Source organism: Fusarium mangiferae (genome assembly GCF_900044065.1).
Source record: "Fusarium mangiferae strain MRC7560 genome assembly, contig: FMAN_scaffold002, whole genome shotgun sequence".
In the NCBI taxonomy this organism is placed as follows: Eukaryota; Fungi; Ascomycota; class Sordariomycetes; order Hypocreales; family Nectriaceae; genus Fusarium; species Fusarium mangiferae.
In genome coordinates this window covers 1,505,999-1,518,583 of record NW_024573922.1, presented here as the reverse complement: position 1 = coordinate 1,518,583, position 12,585 = coordinate 1,505,999, and the positions used below count along the sequence as shown (strand labels likewise).

Genomic DNA, 12,585 nt, shown 5'->3' with positions numbered 1-12,585 from the left:
TCGAGTTGCGTGTTCTCAACCACAGTCTTTTCCTTCTGTCATTTTGTTTCCGTCACAATCACTCATTGTATGAAATATGTTTATATCATATTTACTTCCTTTCGTTTTATGGGCCTGTCTGGGACAAGCCACATTGACCCCTCGCAAACCGTTCGATACCGCATTCTACGTCTTCAACGGGGCTTGGCCATGTTCCCAAGATCAACTGAAAACAATTTCTGGGGCCATCGACGAGGCGCATGATCTTGCCAAGTCAGCTATCAATGTCCTTTCGAAGCCTGGCTCTGAGCAGTCGATCGCCTTCGACTCTTGGTTTGGCTCAAGTATATCTCTCCCCTGCACGCAAGTTCACTATTCTGACAACAGTTTGAAGGCAACGGGACTCCCGATAGAAGAGACATCATTCTTAATAGACACTTCCAAGCGGTTCTGGAGAATCTGGTGCCATCCACTGCCGCCGCCCAATTTCGACTCTCGCACAGTCCGTTCCTGAATCCCCAGCAAGGCTCTACTATCACTGAGTCTTCACTGGTCTATGCCTGTCCTCCCCCTTCCGAGCCAGTATGCGATGGCAATACGGTGGCAGCTGTTCAAAGTGCAACCGGTTCTAGAGCAGCAGTATTTGGGGCCACTCTTCTCGTCCTGTGTCCTGACTTCTTCGGTAACAAGCCTAACCTCGATAGTGCGGTTCATTTGTGGAAGACAGAGCATACCCTGGGCGACAATCTGTCGCGTGGCTTTGCGCTCGTGCACGAAGTTCAACATATGATGCAGGCAACAGAGTCAGAAGAGGAACGATGCGATGACTTGCAGGACCCGTTCGAGGATAACAAGGACTGTTATTCAGCTAGCTGGTGAGTCTGAAATTGAGGTTATATCGCCTGTTGCTGATAAGATTTAGCTGCTTCCGGCTTTCCGATGCCCAAAAGCTTAAGAACGCTCAAAACTACGCTATCTACGCACTTGATGTATTGGCTTTCCCTGATACCGCGGGATCTCCATCTTCGTCTTGCAACTTGCCACAGAGGCGTGAATCCCCCTTCATGAACCTCTTCAAGCGTCAAGCACAGCCGATACCAGAATCTGTGTCGCATCCGGTGCAGCCTGCTCCTTTCCAGAATACTTCCGCAACATTCGTTACTCTCCCAGAGACTAGCACGGGACCTTTGTCCTCCGAGGTTCCCGTGACTCCTACCCGCAACGTTACTACAGGCGGGGTTCCTACAGAGCCGGTTACATCTGATAGCCCTATTACCACTTCTTTCACCGAGACCACGACCACGTCATCAGCAGCACCAACAACGACAGTCAGCAATGGCGCCACCGTGGTAGTACCTGTCGGTGCAGTTGTTTTCGGGGGACCGGGAGGCGGCGTCATTTCTGTTGGTGGAGCATTGATCCCCGTTGCTGCTGGTGCTGTCGTAACAGCCAGGCCTGAGGATGGAGAGAAGCCAACAGACCCGGATGACAAGTCGAAAGAGCCTACATCCTCTCCAGCCCCGACCTCAACTTCTACTGAGTCAGAGTCGTGTAGCGCACCAACTACGACGGCGACGTATGGCTCAGAAGGAAATGCAATTTGCCGAGATTTGTCTGGCATGAGTCAAGAGGAGCTTTTGCAGCTCATCCCACAGTTTGGCCAAGTCAGCTCTTCTGCTGAACCTGTACCAACCTCAACACCAGGCGCTTCCAACACTTCCGCCATCATCTCTGTCACACCTTCTCCTTCAACTTTCTTGACGACACTGTCTCCTAAGCCAGAAACTCCGGCATCTGCTGTAAACACAACTTCAATCCTAGTGACACTTCCCGTCCCCGGTGGTTCGAGTACTCTAGTGACTGTACCAGCTATACAGACAACTGTTCCTTTTATTGGTGATACGACAAGCTGCAACCTGACAAATGATGCTGTTCCCGAGTGTCAAAACTTGGTCAACGGGAAGAGGGCTTGTCTTTACTCTCAGTAAGTGAAGGTACGGCTTGGAGATACCGCTGTTACTAACTCCAGCGTTAGACCGAAAGGATATCTTTGTGTTGCAGACTGTTCTGCTGGGGATCCCTGTCTGCAAACTTGCCAGACAATGAACTACAAGGGTGGCTATTGCAGCAATGGGTTTGTTTCTCCTCCAGATGAGGAAGCGTTCGTGACTAACATAGATTCTAGGTCACCCTCGTGTGTATGTTCTAACGACGATCCTACTGCTTGATCAACAGGCCTTGATTCTGTTCTCGTCTCTTGTCTTGAAGGTGACTTGAAGACATCCATGTAGAACAAGCTATCAATAGTCCTCAGAATATTAATCGGCATGTACTTTTGAGAGGGACAAGGTGCGCAGTTTCAGCATAGGTCTAAAGGCTTAGAGCAGTCTTTCAAGCAAATATAGAAATAGAAATGAATAAAGAATTCAAATTCCTATGCTATCATATAGATTTCTGTCAGGGTACAACATATACCCTACAACCACTGTCGAGAGGCTTTGACGCTTTACTCCTGACTGGCCACAATCTCGACCTCTGTGCCATGATCGTGGGCTTTGTAAACCTGATTAGCCACGGTTATTCCCTATATCAAGAAGACTTACCACCTGAGGTGTAACAGAAAAGCTGCTTGTCAACGAGAGTCAAGGGGTGGCTTTCCTCACCACTCGCTAAATATGTATGTCAGAAATGTCAATCGAACAAGACCACGCTAACACAAACATGAAAATCTGAGCTGGGGCCCATTTTCCCCTTCCTTCACTGTCACCGGATACAGTTCCTGTGTCCGGTCCTTTTTAGACCAGACAACAGCCGAGGCAGGCGCTCTGTTGTTAGTGATCTTGTCTGCAAGCTTGCTGCAGCCCAAGGCCCAGTCACCGCTGACAAGAGTATCTCCCTGGAGTTCAAATGTGGCGGCAAAGAACTTGTCTCCAACTTCAGCGGGACGGATTTCATTGGGGTCATGCTCTGGCTTGATTACGTGTTGGCCATCGACGATGATGACGAAGCGCTCGGGAAGTGAAGACATCTTCAAAGTTGATGGACTTTTAAAGTTTAAGTATTGTTGATAATCTTGTTGGTGAAACTTTTTAATGCGTTGGGTGGGTTGACTTGAGATAAGGGGCCAAGAGTCATGATATTTGTACTTCTTACGAAGGAGTTAGCCATTCTTTTGTGATGATAGAAATTACGGAGCCTCAAACTTTCTGTGGCACTATACCACCTACCAGTCGGTATCATTCGACTTCCAATAGATTCTACGGCCAGAGTCTGGTGCAACAGCGAGATTCGAATGTGGATTGTGATACACTACCGGTCAAGTTTCAACTGTCCATTCGGACCGAGGTGCGACAACGAACCGTTACAAGGCCGTGGCGGTGAGTACTTGAATTATCTTCGGTAGTTACTATCGTGACCTCGTATGGACACTGTGAAAGATGGTACAAGCCTTGGCTGGCCACGTAAGGCTACTGTGTCCAAGCAACTTCCAAGTCCATGGATCATTACACAAACACCAGTTCTCTTTTAAACCACAAGTGGTTTTCGTTCAAAGCACAGTCCTGCAGGTTTTCGTCTTCTCGGTAGGACTGTCCGCTGATATTTCAGCATAGGGGGTTGAAAACAGCCTGGTTAATGGGGGGGGGTGAGTATCACAGATACGCTTCGTAGTACCCATCCTTAGTAACATGGTTAGATGACGAGAGCTGTAGCGTCTATCTGTGACGCTGGAAGTCAGGACAATAACCTGCAGTTAACTTTACTTCTGCTTCATGCTCTCTCGATATTTCAACATCCATCTCGCCGACTGCGCCACTACAGCGTCGTGATTTGAGACTGGATTGAAGCCCAATCTCTTTCTAGCCTTTTCGATGCTGTAAGTATGTGTGTACACGCAATACTCAAGCGAGACTCTTCGTAGCTCAACTGGAGGCTTGGCTGTATTGAGAGTGAAAATCCAGAATAGCCACTCTGCTGCAAAGACTGCCACTATCATGACCCAAGCAGGAAGAACTATGATATCCTTGGAGATATCTCCACCTCTCGCTGTTTCCCAGATAACTCTTGTATGATGCCAAAACGGCACTGGACATCCATCGGAGACATTGAAAGCTTCTCCGTCAACTTTGCCGGGTGCGCGGCTTGGGTCCAGGAGAGCTTTTGCAGCGAGAACATGTGCTATCGCATTGTTTTCTCCAGATACGACTTCCATGAGATTCTTTCCGCCTCCGATCTGCACGAGCTTCTTGTTCTTGCACATATCAAGAACTTCAACCATGCCTTGGACATGTCTCTCTCCATAGGCGTGGCCAGGCCGTAGAGTGACGGTACGTAGTCTTGGACCATTAGCTTCCCGGACTAGACAATCGCCAATCGCTTTTGTCCGATTGTACTCATTCGACTTGTCGTTGGGTGACCAAAGAGGATATGTCTCGTCAGCATTTGTATGAGGCGGGTTGGCATACGCGTCCACGCTAGAAGTAAAGACGAATGCCTGAACTGCATCGCATTCGGAGGCGGCCGTAAGCAGGAGTTCAGTGCCCTTGATGTTTGTCGCGTAAAATTCGCCTTCACGGCTCATAGGCAACGCTGCGAAGGGAGAAGCGCAGTGAAAAATGACAGTAGGTCGAATCTCGCTGATTACGCCTCGTACAAATTCACCATCAGAGATATCTCCTTTGATGTACGACACATTTTCGTGTCGGTTTCTGGATATGTCGCGGTCCAGAACGTAAACCTCACCGCTTTCGTCATCTTGCATTAGCTGGCGAACGAGATGGAAGCCGAGGAACCCGCAACCACCAACAATAAGGCTGGAGCTGATGATAGGTGTTGAGATCTTTCTTATGTCAGACATTATTCAGATTTTGTTGGTGGGAGTGGTAGGTTGTAGAGAGAATGGTGTTGTATTCTGGGTTGGGCGATCATTTTGAGTGGCTGCGCTGCTGCTTACTCCGACGGATCCGTTGTTACATCGCTCTCCAGCGAATCTCTGCCAGTCTCCGACGGATCTGAGACATCCGACGGACCATGTAGAAGGGCACCAATTCGTTTGTGGGTAAACAATAAGACATTTATCGTGTCTTTCGCGGCTCTTGGAGAAATATTCTAGAAGCCGTCATGCTAGAACCAGATCCGACTTTTGCTTCGCTTCGAGAACCTTTTAGATCTAATTTTAATATGGGAGCTGTCTCGGCAATCTCCCCAGCTCCTGAATCCAAGATCATGTTATTGACAGCAGATCCTTACAGGCCGCCATCGTGGCGCAAATTGCAATCACTAGCCTTTCTCTCGAGTCGATTACCATGGCACATTGGACAGCTTCTACCCTTCTCATTGCTAGTCTTATCTTTGGAGTCATCACTGTATCTGACAAGCCCGTTTCCCCAAACCCTTCCGAGCCATGAGCCATCTACTGTGGCTACCATAATCTTAGCAACTCCCTACGCGCTATCGGGCTTTTCGTTGAATGCTTTCCTTATAGGACTTGGCGTATATCTAGGATGTGTATATACGGATAGCCTGGTTCCTGGATATGGAAAGTCTCGCTCGCTTGGGATGCCTATCTCTTGCATCGCAGCGGCAGTCCTTGGAACTTTCTACCATACCTCTTCTTGGGTTTTCAGAAGTCCGAATAAGGCGCCTGAAACTCGGACACGCAGAGGGCTGCATCGAATACAAACGTAAATGATATTGCAGCAGGCCAGAGAAACCAATGACTACGTTTCGGCCTCTCCAGCTTCTCTTGAGGTGTAACAGAGCTCGAAACAGGCCGCTAGTCATAACAACTATATCCAACACCAAACAAAGCAATGCATCTATATTAGGATAGAGTCCTATACTCGAAAGGTAGCTGTCCCGAGAAGCCACAGTGATAAGTTCTCCCCTGTGCTTCTCGTTTTAATAATACGGGCTACATTCTGGCGTTCGCTGGCTCTCTATCTTACCTTGAAAAGTTGACCCGAGAAGTATGGAGAGCCACTTATCTCTGATCTCTGATTCGTCGACTCGTACGGGCACGTCTAGAATCTGACATCGTTGCATCAGATCAGGCTTAGTGTAGGATCCTTTCCAGTAGGGACGGGTATGACATCCAAAAAGCAGGGCCGCTTTTCCAAATCATCAATCCTCTCATCTGCAAAGTCTTTCAATCCAAGACAAAACCTCGTATGGGCGTCTTCCGTCAATATGACTCGTGTGAAACCAGGGCAAAGGCAGCGCGCTAGAGCGCCAAAAGTACGGACTGGCTGCGGCACTTGCAAGTGAGTTCATTCTAAATGGCTTGCAAACGAGTGTAAATGAAGTGACTAACGGATTGCAGGAGTATGCCATCTGTTGAGATCTCTATTGGTGTGTTTTTGTTTCTAACAGCAGCAGTCCGCAGAGTTAAATGTGACGAAGCTCGTCCAGCCTGTACAAGATGTATGTCCACCTGCATAACTCGACACAAGGATCTACACTGACAGATTCGCTTCAGGTACATCCACTGGTCGGAAATGCGATGGTTATCAAACCAGCACACGTAGCCCCCCAGCTGCGTCATCCCCATCAGCCGCCTCCTCTCCTACCTCTGTCATCTCCACATATAGCACTCAACCCGAGGCACGATCATTCCAGTTCTTCATCGAAAAGACCCTGGTAAACTTTCAGACCTTCTTTGAAGATGACCTTTGGAATAGAAGAGTTCTACAAGTAGCTCAGTCCACAGACTGTATAAGCCATGCTATCGTCGCCCTGGCCTATTATCATGAGCTCTATCTTACTCATGAACAGTGGCGGAGTCTTGAGTCTATTTCGGCACTGAAACACTACAATCTTGCTATCAAGGAACTTCTCAACCCATCACCTAACACTTCATCACAAGGCCATGTCCTTGTGCTGTCATGTTTGATTTTCATCTGCATTGAGGTAAATTATTTCCTATGGCTACTACTTAATATATGTTGACCCATCTCAAGCTTCTTCATGGAAAGACTGACTCAGCCATTGGTCTATTCCGCTATGGCTGCGCCATGATTCAGCAGTTCAGAAGAACTTTATCCACCAATAGAGGTCACGGCTCTCATGCCAAGTCTGACGTAGAAGCAACGTTCAGTCTTGCGGATGCCTGCTTCAGACGTATTGCGGTACAACTCCTTATGGTATGTCCTCACCATATGTTCTTCTAAACCTTGAGCCTCCACTAACTTCTTAAGCTCATGGGGGACGTTGATGTAGGTATTTGGTCATCATACCATGAGACCTTCAGCAATACACTTCCGCCTCCTGAAACTTCATTTTCATCCCTTTCTGATGCAAGAGAAGCCATTCTGGAGCTCCTTGTTGAACAAGCCAGTCCTGGTCTGAAGGGAAAGCCAATCTACGAAACAGTCTCACACGCTACAAAGGTCGAGCAGTGGGGCCAGTCGTTTGATACTCTCTTGACTGAGCTTAAGAATAGTGGCAAAAGTTTGAGTATTGGTGAACAACGCGCGATCGCCCTGCTGCAGCTTCATCGAAAGTACTTGGAGATTAATGTTGCGAAGTACCTGCACGGTCAAGGCAACCCTTGCTTTTGGGATCGTTTCACCGCTGAATTTGACGAAATTGTCAACTGCGCGGCCACAGCAGCCGGACTTGACAAGAACTACACTCAAAGAAACTGGGCTAAAGACTCTCCCTCGGAGGCATATTTCCACGTCGACCTCGGGTACACATCAGTTCTAGTTTCAGTCATAGCAAGATGTCGCGATCCAACCGTTCGAAGAAGAGCTATCGCAGTCATGCTAGCAGAACGTGTACAAGAAGGTGTGTTTAATGGAACCCAGTCAGCCAGAGTAGGGGCAAGAGTCATGGAACTTGAAGAGGCCAGGAGTGGAAGAGAGGTGAGATGTAGCAGCGATATACCTGAGGACGCTCGAGTGAGGACCATTCGTGTGCATTTGCTACGACCTGAAAATAAGAAGGTGAAGATGGTGTATGGATTTGACCAGGGATATTGGGAGGAGGTTAGAGAGATGGCTGAATAGACGCTTGAACAAAGCTAAATATCAAGACCTGGATGTCAAAAGACTGCGATAAGAGTTGAGCCTGTTGAGGAGATTAACAACAGATGAATGTCCAATGGCTTAGGAGCAATTATCGTTTGTGGTTGGGGGGAACAGAAGTGAGTACGAAAATAAGCACAGTAGGGTCCAATCAGACGAGTTTATGGATGATTCATCTTGAAATGGTCCGTTTCTGGTTAGTGCAATCTCCACCGAGGCCATTCAGAGATCTGCCAGCAAATCACATCTCTCCTTCAGAATCACTCATCTGCAGCTCCAGAGTCATAAACAATGAGGCTATCCTCGATAAAGAAGTCGACTCATCTCGATTCACCAACTTCATCAATATAACAACCGCATCAAACCCGCCATTCTCTTCGCCTTCATCATCATTCACTCCAACTTCTTCAACGCCTTCCACATGAGTGTAACATCAACTCTCCTACCAACTTCTACAATTACAACCTCAACAATGGGCAAATTCACAATTCCCAAGTGCGCTACAGGCCTGCGCGAAATTGATCCTTCACTATTAGATCTCCGCCCCGAGTCTGAAATCATCGCTCAGCTCCAAACATACCAACCCATCACCTCGGAGAAGAATGTCTGGGCAGTCTGGGACAAAGGCTTCTACGCCATGTACCCCAGCCATCAACAAACAGTCATCAACTGGGTCAGACGCCTCGGTCCTTCTTGGACCGTCCGTCTGGTAGACTTCGTCGAAGGCTCGCCTAACAACATCTTCAAGTATGTTGGCAAAGAGTGGTTTCCGGAAACCTTTGTCAATAAAACCATGGATGGAAAGCACAGTCCTCAGCATGCAGCCGACCTTGCTCGCCTTCCTCTTGTTTACGAACATGGCGGAGTTTGGATGGACGTCAGCAATATGCTTCATATCCATCTTGACACGCTGTTCTGGGATCACATTTCATCACCCAATACGCCTTATGAAATGGCTGCCTGGATTATCACAGGGCAAATTAGAGCCAAGTGGGGTGACTTAGGCAATTTCATGCTCGCTGCTCGCAAGAACTGCGAGTTTATCAAGAACTGGCACGAAGGGTACAAAGAGCTCTGGAAGGGTCGAACTAATGTCGATGGATTTCACAAGCATCCTCTCATCGCTGAGATCGGTCTCGCAGAAGGTCTTGCAAATCCTGAGGATGAGAATCAGATTTACTTCATGACAGACTATGTCTCTCAGATGGTCATTGGTGACCGCACCCGCAACCTTGTCGATCGCACCACCGGCTTCGACGGCCGTGAATTCTGGGAGAAGAAGGTCTTCATGGTAGAGGGCATCGAAAACGGTATTCTCGGTGCTCTCAAGACCAATCTCGACGGTCAAAAGCAAGCCGACTATTTCCTCACACGCATTGATGAGCCCGATCTCGATAAGAGAAGTGAAGCCGAAGCGTTTATGGTGGAGATGCTCGAGAAGAGTCACATGTACAAGATGTATCACAACTCAATGGGTGATCGTCCAGCTTTGGGCGATCTCATCAAGAAGAAGGAGAGTCATGATATCACACATCGTCCTGGGACTTTTGGAGAGTTGTACCGATACGGAACTGTGCATTGGGAACCAACCAGAGAGGTTGTGAGATTGGTGCCACAGAGAAATGGAGACGAAATTATTATCGGTACTCCTACGAAAACTGCTGCTCAATTCAGCATAAGTATACTGAAGAGGTAAAGACTCCATGATATGGACGGGTTATATACGGGTTATTAGAATAAAACGGCGCTATGTTGCCAAACCTCACTTTCGAGTTATGCTTTGTGATACTTTTATAGTCATATCTACAGGTTTTCTAGTTACTATATATACCAATATCTCTACCCTTTCATCAAGCTTTGAGTTTTTGGGGAGATGCAGTCTTCCATATCTAGTCTGCCGTTAGATTCCAATAACAAAAACACAAGAAAGTAACTTACATAAATTTCTATCCCAGTAGCATTGATAAGAAAACCTAGCCAGCCTCCAACAGCATAGCCAACTCTTAAAGCAGCCGTGATACCAGGCAAGTCATTCAAATCCCAATTTGTCGTCACAAGCGCTTCTTGCAACGGTTTCTCGCCTGAGACGTATGCTGCACAACTTGGATATGGGTTCTGCCTAGTTCCAGGGAAGCTTTCGTGTAGATATTCAATAACTGCACACGGAATGCTCATGGTAGTCGACCTAGAAGGGTGGCCTATAATGTGAGCTAGTGATACGAGAATGAATCTCATGGTGATGATTGATGTTGCCTTTTGCAAGTCAGTAACGTTCAGGGTTTGGTAAGCGGAGTGCTCACCCAAAACCAGGCCCTCAGCATCCAAGCACGATGCTTCTCGATCTCTCTGTTCCTGATACTGACATAACCCTTCACCATCGCGGTAGTAACCAGCGTCGCAAGAGTCCACGTTCCTATCCTATTGGACAATATGCCTCCCATGGCCTCACTCTCAATAATCAATGCTGCCACTATTCCCAATGCCGAGAGTACTAGAACGACGTATCCATTTACTCGGTGGAACTTGATATACTTCGGTGTTCGAAGAGCCGGTATGAATTGGAAACACACCAGAGCACCCGCGGGTAAGAACGTCACCAGGTGTAACAGTATGCCAGACCGCATAAGGCCTGGTTTCTGGAAAACATAACATTCTCCCGGCACTGACCACGGATTTCCCTTTGCGCAGAATACACCGTCGATGTTGATGTAGGGAAATTGAAGAGTAGAGAAGAGGAATAGGATGCCACCGAAGATGCAGAAGAGAATGTACGAGGTCGTATTTGTGAAGCCAAGGCGAGTTTTGAGAGCAGCCATTTTCATGACACGACAATTGAAGCTCCTTAGGCTTCGTCAAAGTCTCTCAGTAGTCTACGTATTCACCTGAGAAACGAAAAGAATTGTTGTTTTGGTGGGCTGGTGCTTACGTGTGTTTATATTCCGCGGGAAATTTGATGCTATACTCTTTCTGGTCCTGAGGGATTCATCCGCCTATTTCTGGCCTATTATATCGAAGAGATCACGAGGACGAACAGGGGTTTGCAGCAGTCAGGGTCTAATTAGAGACGGCCTTAATGGCTGGTAAGCTTTCGAGGACAGTCGGAATTCCGCGTGTCTGCGTGAGTATCAAGCTATGCTGGTGGTTACTCTATTGGGATAAAGGTACCTTTCACCTACATCGGCGATATATCATAGATATTTCCCCAAATAGCCGTACTCGGAGATTCTAAATCTATGCGTTGAAGTCATACCAATGATCAAAAAGCAACCTGGCTTGATCGAACCCCTAAGAACATATCTAGCCCGCTTTGCTATCCTCCTCAAGCTCTTCAGTTAGCTCGCTAATACTCTGGCGCTTCAACTGCAGCTTCTCAGCTTTCACGCCAATGTCAGCCAACCTAACTGCTTCCTGAGCCGCTTTCCCAAAGTCTGCCTCAACGTGAATGTCCAAGGTCGCATCTTTGAGCTAGAAACGTTTCAGTTATTATTCACATTCCACACGCGACGCACTTACCATCTGGAGTCCAGCCTCCGAGTTTGTTCCCTGCAGTCTGACTACCATAGGAACTTTCAAGGGGCCAAGCTCGCTTGCTGCTGCGATGATCGACTCTGCAATCATATCGCATCTTGTGATTCCTACTCCTGTTAGCTCATACTCAATGCCTTAGGAATAAACATACCGCCGTAGATGTTGACCAGAATCGCCTTGACTCGCTTATCAGACATGATGATCTTGAAAGCCTGCAGCATCGTCTCCTTTGTAGCTTGACCCCCGGCATCAAGAAAGTTGGCACTCGAGCCACCATACAGACTAATTGCATCATTCGTCGCCATCGCAAGTCCCGCACCGTTAACCACATTTCCAATATTTCCATCCATATGAACATACACCAGCCCATGTTTTTCAGCTCGCACTTCTTCTGGGATCTCCTGTCCCTTATCCCTCAGAGAAAAAAGCTTTTGCTGTCGGCCCCGTGCTGCGTCGTCAAAGAAGAAATCCGAATTGTTGCACATAAACTTTCCGTTCTTGAGAAACAAAAGATCTGTTTCCAGACTGAGCGCTTCATTCTTCCGAAATATACTGAAAAGCCGTTGGATGACTTCTCTCAAGCTCTCCCTCGAGACCTTGCCCAAGTGGAAGCTCTGCGCTATGTCGGTGAGTAACTCGTCAGTGATGCCGGTGCTCAGATTGAACTCGAACACTTCCTGAAACGCAGCCTCGTATATGACATTGGGAAAGCCCTGCTGATGCTTGGCATCTTGAATCTTGATTATCGGCCGATATCTTTCTCTGTCAACAGCCATAGTGAGACGCCACTTCTCTTCATGTTCCTCAACCTTTTCCATATAGACCGGAATCGTCAGATCCCTGTGATCTTTCTGTTCAGTGGTATCTCTGATATAGCGTAGTAATGCTTTTATTTTTCCTCTTCCGTATGTTTTGTCTGTTATTTCGGAGAATTTTCGTTCGCCATGGATGTTCTGAGGCTTTAGAAGTGCATGGAGGTTATCAGAGTAGAAATTAGCATGATGGATCAAACGAGGCGTGTGTCTCGTTGCTTACTTCCTCCGCCTGCTATACG

At 47.6% G+C, this 12,585-nt stretch overlaps 7 protein-coding genes across 7 annotated transcripts; 3 read left to right on the top strand and 4 right to left on the bottom strand.

Annotated features, from left to right (window-relative positions):
* Positions 1-76: 76 nt before the first annotated feature.
* On the top strand, positions 77-2,207 carry FMAN_06181 (uncharacterized protein; the record flags this gene model as incomplete). Its single annotated transcript, XM_041827073.1, has 5 exons — positions 77-323; positions 374-854; positions 902-1,963; positions 2,015-2,113; positions 2,165-2,207. The coding sequence occupies 5 exons, from the start codon at positions 77-79 to the stop codon at positions 2,205-2,207; spliced, it is 1,932 nt and encodes a 643-aa protein (XP_041678072.1).
* A 278-nt stretch (positions 2,208-2,485) lies between these two features.
* Positions 2,486-3,007, bottom strand: FMAN_06182 (uncharacterized protein; the record flags this gene model as incomplete). Its single annotated transcript, XM_041827072.1, has 3 exons — positions 2,486-2,532; positions 2,583-2,648; positions 2,701-3,007. 3 exons carry the CDS (start codon positions 3,005-3,007, stop codon positions 2,486-2,488), a joined length of 420 nt encoding a protein of 139 aa, XP_041678071.1.
* Positions 3,008-3,736: 729 nt separating this feature from the next.
* Positions 3,737-4,834, bottom strand: FMAN_06183 (uncharacterized protein; the record flags this gene model as incomplete). Its single annotated transcript, XM_041827071.1, has 1 exon — positions 3,737-4,834. One exon carries the CDS (start codon positions 4,832-4,834, stop codon positions 3,737-3,739), a length of 1,098 nt encoding a protein of 365 aa, XP_041678070.1.
* A 1,229-nt stretch (positions 4,835-6,063) lies between these two features.
* On the top strand, positions 6,064-7,985 carry FMAN_06184 (uncharacterized protein; the record flags this gene model as incomplete). Its single annotated transcript, XM_041827070.1, has 5 exons — positions 6,064-6,239; positions 6,299-6,399; positions 6,455-6,885; positions 6,936-7,118; positions 7,173-7,985. 5 exons carry the CDS (start codon positions 6,064-6,066, stop codon positions 7,983-7,985), a joined length of 1,704 nt encoding a protein of 567 aa, XP_041678069.1.
* Positions 7,986-8,475: 490 nt separating this feature from the next.
* On the top strand, positions 8,476-9,699 carry FMAN_16049 (uncharacterized protein; the record flags this gene model as incomplete). The annotated part of the gene is made up of 1 exon (XM_041827069.1): positions 8,476-9,699. One exon carries the CDS (start codon positions 8,476-8,478, stop codon positions 9,697-9,699), a length of 1,224 nt encoding a protein of 407 aa, XP_041678068.1.
* Positions 9,700-9,853: 154 nt separating this feature from the next.
* FMAN_06185 (uncharacterized protein) lies at positions 9,854-10,825 on the bottom strand (the record flags this gene model as incomplete). Its single annotated transcript, XM_041827068.1, has 3 exons — positions 9,854-9,892; positions 9,942-10,256; positions 10,304-10,825. The coding sequence occupies 3 exons, from the start codon at positions 10,823-10,825 to the stop codon at positions 9,854-9,856; spliced, it is 876 nt and encodes a 291-aa protein (XP_041678067.1).
* A 475-nt stretch (positions 10,826-11,300) lies between these two features.
* On the bottom strand, positions 11,301-12,307 carry FMAN_06186 (uncharacterized protein; the record flags this gene model as incomplete). The annotated part of the gene is made up of 3 exons (XM_041827067.1): positions 11,301-11,468; positions 11,517-11,638; positions 11,683-12,307. The coding sequence occupies 3 exons, from the start codon at positions 12,305-12,307 to the stop codon at positions 11,301-11,303; spliced, it is 915 nt and encodes a 304-aa protein (XP_041678066.1).
* Positions 12,308-12,585: the final 278 nt, after the last annotated feature.